General features: G+C 43.5%; 1 protein-coding gene across 1 annotated transcript in view; it reads right to left on the reverse strand.

Annotated features, from left to right (window-relative positions):
• Positions 1–18,811, reverse strand: part of OBSCN (obscurin, cytoskeletal calmodulin and titin-interacting RhoGEF) — a 2,124,484-nt gene that overhangs the window by 1,479,155 nt on the left and 626,518 nt on the right. Inside the window, exons 53-58 of the mRNA XM_078665296.1 lie at positions 9,994–10,257; positions 8,953–9,216; positions 8,407–8,673; positions 6,257–6,520; positions 4,580–4,846; positions 3,861–4,124 (exon numbers count right to left, since the gene is read on the reverse strand). Of these exons, the coding sequence (XP_078521422.1) occupies positions 3,861–4,124; positions 4,580–4,846; positions 6,257–6,520; positions 8,407–8,673; positions 8,953–9,216; positions 9,994–10,257 (1,590 nt within the window). The remainder of the gene's footprint in view (positions 1–3,860; positions 4,125–4,579; positions 4,847–6,256; positions 6,521–8,406; positions 8,674–8,952; positions 9,217–9,993; positions 10,258–18,811) is intronic.

Raw genomic sequence — 18,811 nt, forward strand, 5'->3', positions numbered from 1 at the left:
TATTTACCAGAGTTATAACACACTCTCAGAAGTCAGGATTGCACACAGTGTCTTTTTATTGCTGTGAAATATTCAACTACAGTGAGACTAGAATAGACATCTTTCGCTTTATAAGAAAGTTAAAACTGGCGAAATGGCATGCATTGAGATCAGATACTAGAACTCTCACTGTGCATGCACCCACAGCCCCTAGTCAGCCGTCTCTAGAAGTAGGCGATGCCAGTGCCATCCAAGTAGCACACAGTCTACTTAGGGAAGGAGAGGGTTTGAACATATCCAGCCAGAATGAGGAAATGGAGACATGGAATATAACCACAGATAGAGCTGCCTTGACAAGGTTTAAACCTAAATCTGTGTTTTATCCAAATCTCCCTCATGACAATGTAGACACTTTCCATGATGTCACAACCAAGTCATTATTGAAATACAAACACTACTCTAGAGAAAAGGAAGGTGGTTTTAACTTGAACCTCAAACAGAGTAAAGCGATTGAATCCCTAGCGACTGATTCCTCTATTATAATACGACCTGCAGATAAAGGGGGAAATGTGGTCATACAAGACAGAAATATGTACATTGAGGAGGCAATGAGACAGTTGGAAAATGAAACATTCTACTGTAGGAGTAACGGTGGAGTGTATAGAGACAACATTTTGACAATGTGGTCAAAGCTAGCCAAATGGCAGGAGGAGGGCCTCTTATCATGGGAGGAATATGTGTTCCTAAAAAAAGATTATCCAAAACTGCCGATAATCTATTTTCTGCCAAAGATCCACAAGAACCCACTAGCACCGCCAGGGAGACCTATAGTGTCATCCATAGGAAGTGTCTATGAGAATGTTTCCAAATATGTCGAACATTTTTTGCAAGAATATGTAGGAAAGCTCCCGTCATATGTAAAGGACACTCAGGACTTTCTGAAAAAAGTCAATGACATTAACTGGAAACCAGAATATTTATTGATGACAATGGATGTTAATGCATTATATACGATAATTGAACACAAACATGGCATTGATGCATGCATGTATTACTTAAATGAGCGTAATATAATGTACCTGGAGCACACAAGAATGATAGGTGATATGATAAGAACATGCCTAGAGAACAATGTGTTCATGTTTAATGGTGAGCTTTACAAACAGATCACAGGTACATGTATGGGTACTAGCTTCGCGCCGAGCTTCGCGAATTTGTTCCTAGGGAAGTGGGAGGAGGAAATCCAAACAGATCCCCGATACATGCAGTCTTTTAAAAAAGTCAAAGTTTGGCTAAGATATATAGATGACCTGTTTGTAAGTATGGAGTGGCAGTGATGTGGAAGCTGAAGACTTTGTGGAACAACTTAATATCAATAACTACAACATAAGGTTGACTCACTGCAAGGATAGACACAAGGTTGAGTACTTAGATGTTGAGGTCAGAGCAGAAGGAGACCGACTGACAACGAGATTGTTCAGGAAGGAAACTGCGGGCAACAGTGTCCTCCATGCTCTTAGTAGCCACCCTGATACCCTAAATGGAGTATTCCATATGGGGAACTTCTAAGAGCAAGGAGAAACTGCTCTAATACTGATGAGTACAAACAGGAGAGCAAAACAATGATACAGAGATTCAGGGAAAGAGGTTACCCTAAATGGGTCCTCGATAGGGCCTTATCTAAAATGGAAAGCATAACAAGAGAAATGACTTTGACACCAAAGGAAGTTGAGGATAAGGAGAATGACACCACCAGAGTAATCCTTACTTACAATAGGGGGTCACAAAATGTGAAGAAAATAATTTCAAAAAATTGGAACATTTTGAAGTGTGACCCGATCATTGGCCCTAAACTAAGTGCAAGACCAGCAATCACATATAGAAAAAGTCGAAGCTTGAGGGACTTAATCACGAGGGGAGATATCGCAGAATACAAGGATAGGAACCAACACAACCTTGAAGGATTTTTCCCATGCGGGCACTGCAGAGCCTGCAGATATAGCTCGATGCGGAAGGAGTTTGAGATCCCTCATGGAACGAATAAGAAAAAGACTATTTGTCAATTTTTGACATGTAGCTCTACACATGTAGTATATGTACTTGAGTGCCCGTGCCAAAAAAGATATGTGGGGAGCACAACTGTGATGGTGAAAAACAGAGTTATGCAACACCTAAGGGCAATCACGAACAGGGACCCACAATACCCTGTCGCGAGACATTTTGCCCAACATCATAAATCCAATTGCAACTTATTGACATATTTTGCAATAGAACAGGTGAACCCCAATCCGAGAGGGGGAAACAGAGAGCTACAACTGAGAAAGAAGGAATCCAAATGGATACTTGAATTAGAAACGAGACAGCCTAACGGGCATAATGATCATGAAGAGTTAGTAGTACACCTGTATGATCCCTAGTTATGTATCAATTGGAAAGCAGCCTTAATGTGGACTTATCAGTCATTGCAGTAATTGAGGGTAGCATATCTAAGAGTTTCTCATGAAATGGTATCAAGAAATGCTTGAAATTGTAAATATGTTTTTAACGATGATAGGAGTTTAATAATATGTTTGTTTTATCCTAACAGGTGGCATCAGGGAGCTCAGAGTAGATATCACGTGCACTTCACGAGCAATTGAACCTGTCACCTGGAAGAACTCATAACAAGATAGAATATGAGATCACGTCACCCAGTAATGTTATGATTTATTCACTATAGTTCACGTTTTTTTCACTTAATGTTTTTAACAGCACCCTCCAGAAACATTGGACCCTTATAAAGCCACTTGGCGAAAGAATAGGGGTAATGTAACAGAATAAGCATAATGAGCCACTGTGGCAAAGGAATAAGAATGATCAATGACATATGTACTTTACTTTAAAAAAATAGGATTTTCTTGATAAAAAGTGAGGCATCATGAGAAAAGAAATTATGTGATACAAACACACTCTAAGATGTCAGCCAAAATGAAATTGTGCAGTCCTGTTTCTATAGCCAGCACTAACTGTGTATGTAACTGGTGGAGAGCTGAGGTATTGTTGTGTGAGCAAGGGAGCAAGGGCTTCCGAAACGCGTAAAACAGCAATAAAAAGACACTGTGTGCAATCCTGACTTCTGAGAGTGCGTTATAACTCTGGTAAATATTGAAATATATATATATATATATATATATATAATTAATTGTGGCCTGTGATCTTGACATATATGAATTAGCTATCAGCATTTATGAAGTTTATACAATGTGTCCGATAATAATTAGTTCTAGTCCTAAAGTAATTCAAGAAAAGATGCAGCTTTTGCATGTGAATGATTGGCAAAATACAGTACATCTCAGGGGCGGCTCCTCCACTATGGCAGAGGAGCATCGCCTCACTGCTTTGAGCAGTGTAAGGGTAGGACCATAAAATGATAATAACTTTTAGTTATTATCATTTTATGTTTCCTTCCTTTGCGGTGGGCGGGTGGCGGGGCTGCTCTGCTCACGCGGAGCAGGGCAGGAGAGGAGTGGCTTGCCCACTCCTTAGTGCGCAATGACTGTTTGATCGGCCCCCTCTGGCCGCCCAAACCAGTCATGCACACTTTACCCCTTCTCCATACAGGCTGCATTACAACCTGCATGGAGAACAAGCGCAGGCTCCCAATCCGTGGTGGAGCGTCCCACCAGGACGCTCAATACCAATCACAACGCTGGAGCAAGGAGCCGAGACACGGCGGCGGGAACAGCGGTAAGATAAGTTTGTAATTTTATTTTTTAGGGGGTTTTCTCTTAAGCTTCCTTGCACCCTCAGCACCCCCCGCGCCCAGCCCTGCCCTGCCACCCACAAGTCATGCCGGCCGCTACTGGTACATTTATAGTAGAAATGATATGCAGTTTCTTTACCAATAACTTTTAATGCTCCAGTGGTCCGCTCCTCTCCACATATACAACTATATTCTCCAGCATCCCCGTCCTCTAGATCCTTGATAACCAGCACAGCCAATGGGCCATCCTGCCTCATTTTGTACTTTTCAGATGGTCTGAGCACCTGGCCTCCCCTGTTCCACTCTACTGCAGCAACTTTAGTCAGTTCACAGCATAAAGTGGCTTGTCCACCTTCAGGGCCCTCCTCACTCTTCAGTGGTTCCTTAAAACATGCAGGCAGTGCTGAGTAATGAAGAGAAACCAAAAGTTTATTAACATAAAGCTCCTTCACATTACAAGACTACTATCTGTCGGTCATGTGATGAAAATCATTTAAAATTCACCACACAGCAAGCAAGAATAAAGGGCTGTACTTCCTAATAATGCACAAATAAGTCAGGAAGAAGACAGGTTGATGGATTAAAGAGAAATATTCATGCATGGCTGAGTTTTTAAACATTATACCAGATAACAAGTAGGAAATGTTACTTTTTTAAAACATATTTTATGGTACAGATGACCGGAAATAGAATTCAAGTTAACAAGGATGTGGTAGTAGATAGCTATTGAATGCAAGCAAGATGAAAGGTGCAAATTTAATTACATAAACTTGATTATGTGGCTTTAATGATGTGAAATTAAGTTAGAAGTTAAGTTTCCACACTTAAATTATGCACGTCTGTGGTGTCATATTTTACCATTCACAGTTAATCTTCCAGTTGTCTGTTGATCACCACATACGCAGGTGTAATCCGCTGTATCCTTCACATCTAGGTCCTGGATTATCAATTCAACCACAGGACCTTCCTGTCTCACTTGGTATTTGTCACTTGCTTTCAAAATTCTATGTCCCTTCTTCCACTCCACGGGAGGGGCAGGCTTGGTCAGCTCACAGCGCAAAGTAGCTCTTTCACCTTCAGTGATTTCTAAATCCTGCAGTCCTTCTTTAAAAAGAGCTGGCAGTGCTGGAAATGCAGCACAAACACAGGTAGCTTCATCATCCAAATCCAAGCATAGGTTAAGAGTGTACTACACAACTTTGTTAGTAAATCAACTGATTCTCATCTCACTGATTAAGGATATATGAGTATATTTTGGTCCAAGACAAAGATACTATAAATATATGCTGAACTGGTTTTCTGTCTGGAATCTGGTAACTAATGTGCATGAGGATGCAGGATAACAAATTTGTTTACGTAAAGAATACTAAAAAAGGATGAATAGGACTAACACTAGTCAATAAGATATTAAAAAAGTTAAATATTAATTGAATCATTAAACAGTACAAGTTTCATTATTGAGTCAATATTATCAACATAGCTTTTTTATGTTAGAGTAAGCTACAGACTGTCTGAATAATAGTCAAATAGTAAAATGTATATCTTGCAAAACTTATGAAACTGTGGGAGACTTCAGATACATCTGACCTCCTTCCTAGAAGAAATTCTGTACTCGGTCAGCAGCAACCAAAATGAATGCCTCAATAAACACTGAATCCTTGGTTGAGCAAATGTTCCATATTCTAAGGATAAGACCAAAAATCCCATTCACGCAATACTGAATGATAACTATGAAATGGAATAAAATTTCCACACTCCACATTCAGCCCGAGAGAAGATTTGGTGATTTCCAAATCAAGGCTCACCATTTAAGAAGGCTGCATAAAATGATAAATTAGCGAGCTAGGTTATCGATACTAAAGTCCCCCTCTCTCAACGATAGAAATGGAAAACATTATTTGCCCTTTGTACTACATATATGAACTCCCACCCAGCTCAAAGAGAATGATAAATTCATGATTAATCTGGATTTCCAGACTTTATGCGCAGCTCATGGGTAGGCACCCTAAGTAGTGTAAAATGACAAATTATAGGTAGAAGAGTTCCAAACTTGTGAGAGCACTAACGAAGACTGTAAACCCAATACTCTTCTATTAATCAAAGGTGGGTGCAAGAACTACACACTGTACCGTGACTACTCGAAAGGTACAGCTCAACTTGAACCCACATATCTGAGGTGGAACACACATTTCAAACTGTAGACACACCATTCAAGAAGGACTGTTGAATATTAATTTTGAGTCTCACAGAGAATTAGCCATTTGCTCAAGGAGTCAAGTGGATCTGCTACGTCACGTTTTCCTGTACAGCTATACTGAGCAAAGGAATTAGTTTGAATGTGTAGAAAGAATGCCCCCAAAGTAAACTGACACTAAGAACATAAACATTGGAGTAATGAAAATAATCTGTTAATATATTTTAAACAAGAAGTTAATTATCCAGCCCTATAAAAGGAAGTATAACATTTGTTAGCAGATCTAGCCAAAGGAACACAACACTACAAGATGTTTGTAACAGTTTAGACAACTACATTACCATTGACTGTCAAAATGGAAGTGGTTTGCTGGTCTCCACACATGCAGGTATAATCCCCTGCATCCTTCAAATCCAGTGCACTAATAATGAGTTGGGCCGTCAGCCCATCTTGTCTCATTGTGCATTTTTCAGTTTGTTTCAACAGTCTGTGATCCTTCTTCCACTCCACTGGAGCCATTTTGGTCAGCTCGCATTGAAGAGTGACTGTACTCCCCTCTGATACTTCTTCATTGTTCAGCTCCTCTTTGAAAAGTGCAGGTAGGGCTGGAGAAGAACATATCAATGAAAAGGTCAGCTAAAATGTATGCAATTAAAAGTTTAGCCATTATGACAAGCCTCCTTGATCTGTTAACAGAACAAAGGAAATATCCTTAAATCGAGCTTAAAATGAAGTGATGAGTGAATGGGTTAATGACCAGCAACAATGGGGAGGAAAATGTTGATGTGAATTAAAGTAAAGGTGAATGAATGGGAAAGCTTAAGATGCAAAATGAAGATATTATTTAGAAATGACAAGGACCACAAATTGTTTTCAAGGATCTGCTTAAATTAGGAGCTGAAATAGAAATATAATAAAGACAAAAGAGAGACAGTGTTAATTAAATGAAAAGCAGATGGAAAGAGAGAGAAAAGAACCAATGGACTGGCATGGGAAATGGTATAAGACACTGAATTTCTTGACTTATTACCAATGACTGTCAAGATGGCTTGGGTCTCGTGATCACCACAAGTACAGGTGTATACTCCAGCATCTCCCAATTCCACATCAGCTATCAGCAGGTCCACAAGGGGGCCCTCCTGCTTCATTGTGTACTTATTGCATGGCTCAAGAGGCCTATTTCCCTTCTTCCATTGCACTGGCATGGCTTTGGTCAGCTCACATCGTAGGCTGACCTTTTCACCTTCCGTCACCTCTGCATTGCTGAGCTCTTCTTTGAAGAGTGCTGGGAGAGCTGAAGAAGGGAACATTAAGATTTGAAGAAAACCCTTTACTTTATTGTAGCACTATCTGTTTTCAGATTCTTTATGGGCTTGGTTCAACAATTGAGAAAGCACAATGGCAACTGATGAAAGAGGAAATATTTTGAATCAAGAATGCCATATATGGAGGTAAGTTACTTTGTGAGGTTCAGGTTCAGGATTAGAACAAGAATATACTATTATTAAGTTAGTTAATTGGATTAAAAGAGAAAATAATTGAGGAAAAAGCAAGATGAATTATCTGAAGGCTGAAATGTCAACAGAACAGAGAAGTTGAGTTATCAGTGGGAAAGGTAAAAGGATCATGCGGAAGTTCCTGAGCTAATATTTTACCAGTGACGGTCAAGGTAGCTGTGGTTTGTTGGTCTCCACACACACAATGATACTCCCCAGAGTCCTCCGCAAGGAGACTACAGATGGAAAGTTCTGCAGCTGGACCTTCTTGCTTCATCATGTACTTGTCACTTGGCATCAGTGCTCTGTGTCCCTTCCACCATTCTACCGGAGCCACCTTATTCAGTTTGCAGTGAAGAGTAGCCGTTGTGTCCTCTGGGACTTCCACATTCCTCAGCTTTTCCTTGAAACTGGCAGGTAGGGCTATAGATTCATGCAAATTCAGAAGAAAGTGGATTACGATCCACACATCTGGAAATGTATTGTACCACATCCTCTGTCATCAGACCAAAAGGATTGAAAAGGAGTGATGTTCCCTAATTGTGACCTTCTTTAAACTATCTATGCAAGACAAACTGCTTTAGTTTGCTGTATGTTGCTCCAGAGGGATGGCAATTCCTTTGTAACCTTTTTTTATTTAAGATAGTTGATGCAATCTTTGTAAAGGACACCCTCACATGAAGAATAGATTAGAGGAGTGCTTTATTTTTAAATGAGTATAGTAAAATAGAACAACAAGTGGTGAAGGCAGTAGCCAATTAACAACAAAGGAGGGAAAGAATAAAAGCCGATGGTATAGGAGGAGTTACCTGCTATTGAAATTTTCAAAATGAGTAGCATTGCTACTAGAAAGTTAGGTACAAACAGAAAATCTTTATGCAAACAAGATGGGCAGCTACTAGCGATGGAAATGTTAAGAGGTGAGGAGTATGGCATGCTGCAGTAAGAGGGGATGGTGTAGGAAGTATGTATTAGAAGATTGGTCCATATTTTACCATTCACTGTCAAGATGGCTGACGTTCTCATCTCTCCGCAAATACAAATGTACTCTCCAGCATCCTTTTCATCCAGATTGCAAATTGCGATCTCGGCAATGGGGCCCTCTTGCCTCATTTTGTATTTCTCACTTTGCTGGATGGTGTTGTTTCCCTTCCTCCACTCCACGGGAGAAGCTGGCTTTGAAAGCTCACAGTGTAGAGTAGCTGTTTCCCCTTCAGTAAATCCAACATTCCTGAGCCGTTCCTTGAAGATTGGTGGCAAGGCTGAGAATGGTAGTGAAAACAGACGACAACATATTAAATTCACATTAATAAGAACTTCTATCAGAATCAATAATTGATGCTGACAAGTTTCCAACTGTTGATTGGGTATAAACTAATAGAGTACTATCGCGGGCAGTAATAAGGTAAGACTGAAGTGCAAGTGTAACAAAGATCCAAATCTAAATGGTACTGAAGATTATTAGATATTTCTAAAAAATCAAAGTAGCTGAAAAATACCATGTAAGAAAGGAGTACATAGTCTTTTTGAGTATATTTTACCATTAACTGTCAACACCGCACTGGTCTGTTGTTCGCCACATGAGCAGGTATATTCGCCAGTATCCTTCATTTCAAGATTACAGATGTCCAACTCAACGAAGAGACCTTCCTGCTTCATGTTGTATTTCTCAGTTGCCTTCAATATTGTATTTCCTTTCTTCCACTCCACAGGAGCGTTTTTCGTCAGCTGACATCGAAGGGAGATCTTTTCTCCTTCTGTGACATCGACATTCTTTAACTGTTGCTGAAACTGTGCTGGCATGGCTGAGGGACGAAGTAAGAGAGCAGGCGTGACAATCGCAGACACAGACAGCGCATGTGTTTGAAGTAACAAGCAAACGTGATTTGTGGGATCATGGATAACTAGATATTCCAATTGGAGATTTTAGATAGTAGTAAAAATAAGGAATTGAAAGGTTATTCTGTTTTGCAAGATGTGGCAAAAAATGACCTCTCTCAAAAGTCAACAGATGGTTATTAGAGGATTTTCCTTCTGATTACAGAGTCTGTGATGTAAATTAAATTTTGGTCTAATAGTAAATTAATAGTATCATAGGTCTAATGATATAAGGGTTCACTCATTGAATGTTAGCATTGTGCGGTGTTTTCTGCATCATGCTTATAGATTTGACTAAAGTTCATGACTTTGATCTAGATAAAAATTAGAATTTTGACACACGCCACATAGGTGTACGCCTGCCCTGATCAAGCTATGTTTTCTGGTACCTATTTTCAGTGGACTGCTTCAGCTACATCAATGGACCCCATTTTGAGAAGACACTAAAGAGCACATTTTGAAACAGAATTCAAACCAGTTCTTACTGGAGAAAGTAGAGGTAGAAATAGATTGGCCATTCTCAATTAAAATAGTAATAAAGAAGAAAGCTGTTGCAACAATATCAGGTCACAAGAATTCCTGTATAGATCGAATAAAAATGTATTATGACATGAAAAAAGAGTTGTATATTCAGATAAAGAGAGATCGCTCTAAATAAAGAGTAAGTAGGAGTGTAAACTTGACATTGAGTGACATTTTATTACCATTGACTTTTAAGGTGGATGTGGTCTGCTGCTCTCCACACACACACGTATAGTCCCCAGCATCCTTTACATCTACTTTGCTGATGATGAGATCAGCATCAAGGCCCTCCTGCCTCATCCTGTAGGTGTCACTAGGCTCAAGCATTCTGTCGCCTTTCTTCCAATGCACTGTAGCCTCTTTGGTCAACTGGCAATGCAGAGTGGCTGTTTCACCCTCTGTGGCCTCCACGTTCATCAGCTCCACCTCAAATCTTGGCGGAAGGGCTGTGAAACGACAAATTAACACACAGTTTGTTAACCATATCTGTCCTGCCATATACTGTCGACCCCGCAGTTCCACACTTAAAATGTTTACTCCCAGCAACAAATGTGAGCAAGCTCTTGAGCATTACCGAGGAAAAGAACACCAGCAGAGAGTGGCCTGGTCTATCAAGAAGTTTGAATGTTTTTTATGGAAATGATTCTCTGAAATACCAACAGAGAATGACTGAAGTGAATTACTTTGTTGCCACGTGAGAAAGGACCACAGCATAATGGATGTGCTATTATTAGTGCTTAATTTGAGCGCATTGTTGCAGGTGGGGCCCACCGGCACTCACTTTTTGGGAACAGCACTTATGTTCCTCATGAAACTTTGGACAAGAGCAAGAGAGAAAAACACAATAGGTGGAAAGGAGGAGGGAGAGGAAGACGGAAAAGACTTGACAAAGAAAGAGAGCAGGGTTAAAAAAGAACCTTAAAGAGGGAGAGGACGAGGCAAGAGTGTTTGGGGGTGAACGAAAGAGGCGTGAGCTGGTATTAAGAAACGCAGTAACCTTATTCGGCGCGCCTAAGGTTAGGTAGCGCAGGCAGCCTTCTGAGCAAAACATTGGGCCCCAACACTTCTTCTTTTACAAATGAAGCGGTTTCCTTTGACACAATCAATGAAAAAAATGGTTAAATACAAAATATGAACGTGAAGGTTTTATTGTGAAGAGAGGTGCAATATCCAGGGACACATTTTATTGGAAAAGTCAGTTGCATTAACAAAGAAACCCGAAGCGAAATAATTCATGAAAGATTCTCTGTCCCAAAGTAATTAGTTATGAATACAGCTCACAGTTAGAGTTTATATAAAATATATACAGCAACACCTACTATTGAAACGTGCTGCACAGTTTTACATATGTTTCAATTAATTTGTTAGATCATTTTTCTAACCCTGAAACAGATGTCAAATTATTCCCTGTTGTCATGCAAACTATTAGGAGTAAAAACCACATAAACCTTCTTAGGGTACTCGTGTCAGCCCCAGGGTGGTTTAAAAGCATTTCCAGAATCCTTTGCGGAGCTGCTTTGTGCAGCCATCAGGGTCCTCACACATGATGTTTAAAAGTTTTAATCTTTTAGATCATTCCTATCACTCACATTGAATTGTTAGCGGAGAGCTGCAGTAAGATCTGAGGGCCTGATTCACAAAGGGCCTCCGCACTCATGGTGGAGGCCCCGCAGTTGTTGCGGGACCTCTGCAAAGGGTAACTGCAGTACTGAAGTCCTGCCACAAGTGTAGGGCCCCCGCCACCACTGCGGGGCCTCTGCCACGAGTGTGGAGGCACTTTGTGAATCAGGCTTAGAGGGCTTTAAGCGGGAGCATAACCACATTCTCATGGATTGCAAGCCAGATGCTTTACAGCAATACATATATACCCCTTCTCTTGAACTCAACAAAGAGAAGACTAAAAGAGTAAAAGTCAACCTGGACACAAAAGTACCAATTAATCTCCTTTATGTAAAACCAAAGCCTTCTACCCTGTTGTACATCCAAGAGATATGTAACAGTAAATTAACCACCCCACAAAACAGAACTGACATAAGTTAAACACTGATCTAAAAACTGAAACCTCTTCACAGTGCTTGTAGAAACCCCAACACTTACTGTCAAAGCAACATAAAAAGAAGTAGTTACCTAGCTTAAGGAACAATCTTTCTGGTGAGTACTCTATCTACCTGCAGATTCATCCCCTCTTGAATCTCCTACCAAGCACAAGAATTAATCTAGAAAGTAAAAATATCTCTCCTGTGCCAATATGGGACACAGTGGGTCCAACTTGACTCCAGTGTCTCCCTAGATATGACATCATAGATTGATATATGGCACCAGCCAACAGGCTGGCATCAGTTCCTGTCCCTTTCTCCACCTTTTGAGGCAGAGAGGAGACAGACAAAATGGGCAGGTATGCAGTGCAGAAAACTAACTTGAACTTTATCAACCACGCAAAACTAGTCATCGGAAGGGAGTAGACCAGTGAGAATTCTGGAGGTAGAAAATTCACCAGAAAGGAATGTACAAGTTACTTACCTTCGGTGATGTATAATCCGGTAGAGACTCTATCTAGCCCCAGATGCCTTACCTTTATTCCCAGGAGTCTCCGAGGATTATCCCCAGGTGTCAGACTGGATCCAAAACATTTTTGTGTGCAGTACAACCTGTATGCCAGTAGGTGGCGCTGCTCGGATCTGCGTGGCACTGTCTGTGTCATCCGTGTTGGAGGTGATGGGCACCACCCCTGCACGCTGACATCAGTTTCTTTTTGCGACTTTCCATGCTAGGAGTGCAGAGCCACGGAGAACACTGACCACTGGTGTGGAAAAACTAATGCCCTGGAAGGGGAACAGCTTTGTCCCTAGAAATCTGTCCGCAGAGCACGACGATGGTTGGGTCAGTAAGAAATCTGTGGCTAGATATAGTCTCTGCCAGACAAAGGTAAGTAACTTGTTCATCTGATAGAGACTTCTAGCCATAAATTCCTTACCTTAGAATAGATTCCAAAGCAATACCTCCCCGGAGACGGGTCTGCAAAACAATATCGAACTAAAATGTCCTGCAGGACCGAACGGGCAAAGTACCCCTTCCTACTTACCTGACTATCCAGGCAGTAGTGGTTGGTAAATGTGTGCAGAGATGCCCACGATGCTGCCTGCAAGATGTCCAGGTGCGGAACTCCACGTGCTAATGCAGTGATCGCAGCCTTGGCACTGGTGGAATGAGCACACGCACCCTCAGGGGTTTGCTTTTTGGCCAATGGACAGCAGATTTTAACACAGAGCACAATCCATTGGAAGATGGTCCGTTTCTGTACACCCTTCCCTTTCTTGGCACCCCACGAAGAGTTTATCGTTCACCCGGATTGGATTTGTGCAGTCAAGATAGAATGACAATGCTTTAGTTGGGTCCAGTTGGTGGAGTCTCCCCTCTTCCTTAGAGGGATCAGGCAGAGCATAAAAAGTAGGCAGAGTGATGGTTTGGCCTACATGGTACAAGGGTGATTACCTTCAGCAACAAGGATTCTCGAGCCCAAAGGACCAGTTTGTCGGGAAAAAAGGAGATGTAGGGAGGCTGAGAAAAGAGGGCCTGTAGCTCATTGAGATGCAGGTGTGATTGCCACCCACCAGAAAGGCTGTCTCGATGGTGAGAAGCCTAACAGAACAGGAGTGAAGTGGCTTAAACGGACTGCATATTAAGAAAGTAAGAACCAAGTTAAGGTCCATTGGAGGTATAACAAAGGGAGCTTGGGGAAACAGGTTGTAGACCTTCAAGGAACCTATATACAATAGGGTACTTGAAGAGAGAGGGCAAATATGGCAGATGCAGAAAGGTGGAGATGGCAGATAAATAACTCTTCAAAGTGCCCAATGCAGAGCCCTGCTGGGCTAGGGTAAGGATAAACAAAATAACCTGGGAAAGGGGATCAGATAAGTAATCAATCTGTTTCCAAGCACACCATGCCACAAATGTATTCCAACGGCAGCGTATACCATCTTGGTGGAGGGATGCCAAGCTGCAAAGATGACATTGCAGACTTCATGCAGAAGGTCTAAATCTGTCACCTTTTTCTCCAAGCATGAAGGCAGAGAGTTGACAGGTTCGGGTGGCGAACCCCACTCCTGCTGTTGTGACAGAAGATCCTCAAAAGAGGCAGTCTAATTGTATTGCCTATGGCTATGCTCAGCAGCTCAGGATCTCAATTCTCCGAGCCCACCCGGAGCCACAAGAATGACTTAGGTCTGGTTGTTTATGATCTTCTTGAGAACTGGAGTGGCATGAGTGGTAGGGCGGGAAGGCAAAGAGGAGGCCTAAGCTCCACTCAAGGCGAAAAATGTCTCTGAGCGAGAGCTGCTTTTGAAACGCTAGCGTGCTAAACTGCTGACATGGATCATTCTCGGCGGTGGCAAACAGATCTAACCAAGGCTCTCCCCACTGCTGAAAGAGACCATGCACCACCTCTGGATGGAGACACCATTTGTGATCCACTAGGCGACTTCAGCGGAGTTTGTCTGCTCTGGAGTTCAGAGAGCCTGCCAGAGAAATGCCTCGACATTGCAGCCATGTCCAGAGGCACAGGGCCTATTAACAAAGAGTCCACGACACCACCCCACCCTGTTTGTTGCAGTACCACATGGCAGCGGTGTTGTCCGTGAACACCTGCACTAGCCTTGCCTTGATGGGAGGAGAAATGCTTTCAATGCTAGTCGGATCGCCCGGAGCTTCAACAGGTTTAAGTGGGATTCAGATTCCACCAGAGTTCAAAGGCCTCTGATCTGCCTGCACCTCTCCCAGATGGCCACCCCAGCTCTGGAGTGACACATCTGTCACTACTGTCAGATCTGGCTGGGGAAGGAGAAGAGTCTGTCGCTGACACAATCGTGGTTCAGTAACCACCCTTGCAGATCATTTGCAGTGTCCGCCAAGATCTGGACCATGTCGGAGAGACTCCCCTGAAGCTGCGCCCAGTGAAACCTCAGGTCCCATTGCAGAGCCTGCATATGCCAGCACGCATGTGTCACAAGCAGGATGCAGGAGACCATGAGGCCCAGGATAGAAGCTGAAATATCAGTATTATAGCTTGAATATCATGGACTCACTATTCAGGAGGACAAGTCTGAACTGCACTGTGTTCATAACAGCTCAGAATGAAAAGGAGCATCTGCGAAGGGGTGAGGTGGGACTTTGGCATGTGGGAATTTGGCACGTTGATAGTGAACCCCAGTCAGTGTCGAAGGTCCGTCATAGTTTGGAGGTGGGAGAAGACCCAGTCATCAAGATAAGAGAAGACTGGCACCTCTGATCTTCATAGATGAGCTGTAACCACAGCCATCACCAACACCCGAGGGACACTGATAAGGCCAAAGGGCAGCACTACAAACTGAAAGTGCTCATGATCTACTGTGAACCACAGATAACGTCTGTGGGCAAGCAGGACAGGAATGTGCAAATAAGCGTCCTGCAAGTCCAACACCACCAACCAGTCTCCTAGGACCAAGGCAGACAGGACTTGTGCGAGAGTGAGCATTTTTAATTTCTTCTTTTTCAGGAAGAAAATGAGAGGACCCAGGTCTAGGATAGGATGAAGTCCTCCGTCCTTCTTGGGCACCAGAAAGTAGCGGGAATAGCAAACACGTCCTACTTCTGATGCCAGCACCCTTTCTATGGCTTCCCTGGCCTAGAGAGCCACCACTTCCTGGCAGAGTAAGGAAAGATGGTTGTAAGTGGGTGGCATGGGTGGAGGGGTAGTCATGAAGGGGAGGGATTAGTCCCTTCAGACAAGTGGGCTGAAGTTCTTGACCTTCTTGGCTTGGTAGCTGCGGCTGCCGGGGGGTAGACTGGGCCAACCACTGACCGCCTGACTCATGAGGTCTGTGCGTGCAACTTCCTCTGCCATGAAGGGTTTGGGAAGCTTGCAGTCCATGGTGGCTTGGGCAGGTAGAGACGTGGCTGAAGCCGTCTTCTGTGGCCACAAAACGAGCGAAAGGTGGACTGAAGTTGACGGGGGCCATGGAAAGGCCCATGGACCTGGCCATGGCTCTGCTGTCCTTGAAGTCCTCCAGCGCTGGGTTCACCATGTCTCCAAAGAGACATGAGCTATCAAAGGACATGTCCATAAGGGAAACTTGAACATCCCTGAAAAGCCAGTTACGCATGGTGCCGTAAGGCCACCAACATAGAAACCACTCTGCCTAGTGAGTGGGTCGTGTCAAGCCCACATTTAATTGTGAACTTCTCTATATCTCTCCCATCAGCCTTAGCTTGGTAGAGTATGGTCCAGGCCTTCTCCGGAACCATAGGCAGCACCTGTGCAGCCAAATCCCAAAACGAATTAGAGTAACAGCCCAAAAGGCATGAAGTGTTCATGCAGTGTTCACAGACCGCAATGCCAGATGTTGGAAGAAAACACTTTCTTACCCAAGGTGTGCAGCCTTTTGAATTCCCTATTCAGAGGGGCAGTAGGAAATGCTCTAGGATTTACTTGGAAAGGGGAGGTGTGGACCACCAAGCTCACTGGGTAGATTGTTGGGTGAGGAAAGAGGGGTCCCCTTTAGTGGGACGATGGTGGTGTGCAATTGTCCTGTCCACAGGAGCCCATGTGCAGGGCTTGGAACAGGCCCCAAGCAAGACATCTGTAAGGGAGAAGTGGTTCTGAAGGGGTGATTCCTAGTTGAAGCACCTCCATTAGTCTAGACAGCCACTGAGGGCATCTGAAGGCCCAGGACCTTGGCCGCTCTCCTCAACACCATAGGAAATGTGGCACCCTCCTCCATAGCCATGGAAGGAAGAGAGACCAAGCCAGTATCTGGGGGGTGTCTAGTACTTTGGCATCTGCCAATTCATCAGTCCATATTTGGGTCTATGGGCTGATATTCTTCAGGCTCCAGTGGCCCCTCCCAATCTTCTCAGAATTCTTGGAGTTGGGCAGGGGTCACCCCGGCTCCTGGAAACTCTGGAAGGCATGGAGACAGCCCAGGTGCAAGCTCAACCACTGAGCCAGGCCTTGAGTGACAATGTTCCCTCGTCTCGTCTGTTGACTTTGACGGACGGGATGAAGATCTCTCAACATGTTGTCCTTCTTCTTTTTGAGGGATTTACCGTGGTAGGATGACTTTGACTGAGACAAGATCTATGGCTCCATGACTGATTTCGGGACCGTCCTCTCGACTGGGATCGGGACTGTACCAGTGTCGCACGTCGAACTGCAAGGAGCTTGAGGGATCGCTCCCTCAAGGCCTCAGGGTGCATAGCTCGACCATCGACGCAGGTCTTTGAATCAGAGTCATGCTCAGTGCACCAGAGACAGAAGAGATGTGAATCTGTCCCCAACATCTGCCAGTGACATGCACTGCATGGCTTAAATCAAGCCTTCCTTGTGCACATCCATGCCACACCAGAAGACAGGTCTCAAAAGAGACAATCAAAAGTGACGAGGGGTAGCTCTCTGAATCTGCTCTGACTGGCACGGAAAGAAAAGAACTGATGGCAATGCGCTGGGGTTGCACCTATATAGGCACTGCGTACCACTTCTGCTGCGGATGATGACACCAGGCAGAGCGGAACAACGCCACCTACAGGTGCACAGGGGTACTGCTCACAAACAAATATCCAGATCCAGTCTGACGCCTGGGGATAGTTCCAAGGTAAGGAATCTCCGGCTAGACTTCTCTTTCAGATTTGTGCTTCTGAAGAATATTTCTATATAAAGATTGCTCACTACTTGAACCAGTACTCAAGCAATTCTTACAATGAAGTGGATCTGAGGAATTGAGCAAACTAACATCCCTTGAAACACAGATGTGTCAAACAGGAGGGAGAACAATGGCAGACATTGAAGATCTGAATACCAGTTTTGCACAACCAAGATAATCTGTGTTTGGTCCTTATACAGATTCCTCAGAAAACCAGGAATCAGAGGAATGGATGGGAATGTGTAATGAAGTCCCACTTCAGGCAGAATGTGCCTCCTATAGCTCATTGCAATGGAAACTGGAGGGCGCAGATCAGCGGGCAGTGGTAGTTTTTATGAGTGAAAAGGATCTTCAATGCAGGAGTACCCGAGAGGGCGAACATTAACCGGACCACCTCTGGATGAAAATTCCACTCATGATTGGCAAGATGATACCAACTTAAGTAGTCCACCTGCACATACAGAAAGCCAACCAGGTGACTAACCATCAGCCAATCGTCTTGAGTCTGGTTTTCATGCCATAGCAAAACTGCCTCCAAGCACAGGAAATGCAAGACCATGACACCCTGTTTGTTGATGTCATGATGTTGATACTTAAACCAACCAGCTTCAAACGGAGGGAAAGAATGCCTTCAGCGCCAGTCATATCACACAAAGTTCAAGCAAGTTTATGTGAAGATTCTGCTCCGCAATCGACTGCAGACATCTAAAATCAAGGGTACTGAGCTGGGCCCTCCAACCAACGATGGAAGCACCTGTCACCATTGTAGCCACTACTGGTAGAAGGCAAAATGGCTTCTTGAAAGTCAGGTGGCCCGGTATCCACCACCACCTCAGGGTCTGAGCTGCCTTTAAGGAGATCTGAATGGGTTCAATCAACAGTTTCTTCTGCTGAGCACAATGAACACGGGGGAAATTACTGAAGAGCTTAAGGAGCAAGCAGGGTTCAGGACCCAAAGAGTTGCTAAAGTCACTGTACTGTCAGGGCCAAAGATGAACCCCTCTCGACAACATTGGGATAATATTCTGCAAATCCTGGACTCTCTAAGGAAGACTTTGAAGGTGACCATGTCCAGTTCTGTCCTGTCCTGAAGATCAATGCTTAATTTGAGCCTATGGTTCTTATGACAGTCTGCCACATGGTAGCCGTGTTTGTCTAATTTACAGATGAGCACTGAAACAGTTGTGTATTAATTCAATATACATTAAAATACTTAATACCTACCGCCCAAGCCATTCTTATAGCTTTAGGGGCCTGGAACAGACTCAATAGTCACACTTGTAGCAGTGTGATAGTTAGTAGTTGTGTTGGTACTGTCATTGGC

The sequence above is a fragment of the Lissotriton helveticus genome, chromosome 10 (assembly GCF_964261635.1).
Source record: "Lissotriton helveticus chromosome 10, aLisHel1.1, whole genome shotgun sequence".
Taxonomy (NCBI): domain Eukaryota; kingdom Metazoa; phylum Chordata; class Amphibia; order Caudata; family Salamandridae; genus Lissotriton; species Lissotriton helveticus.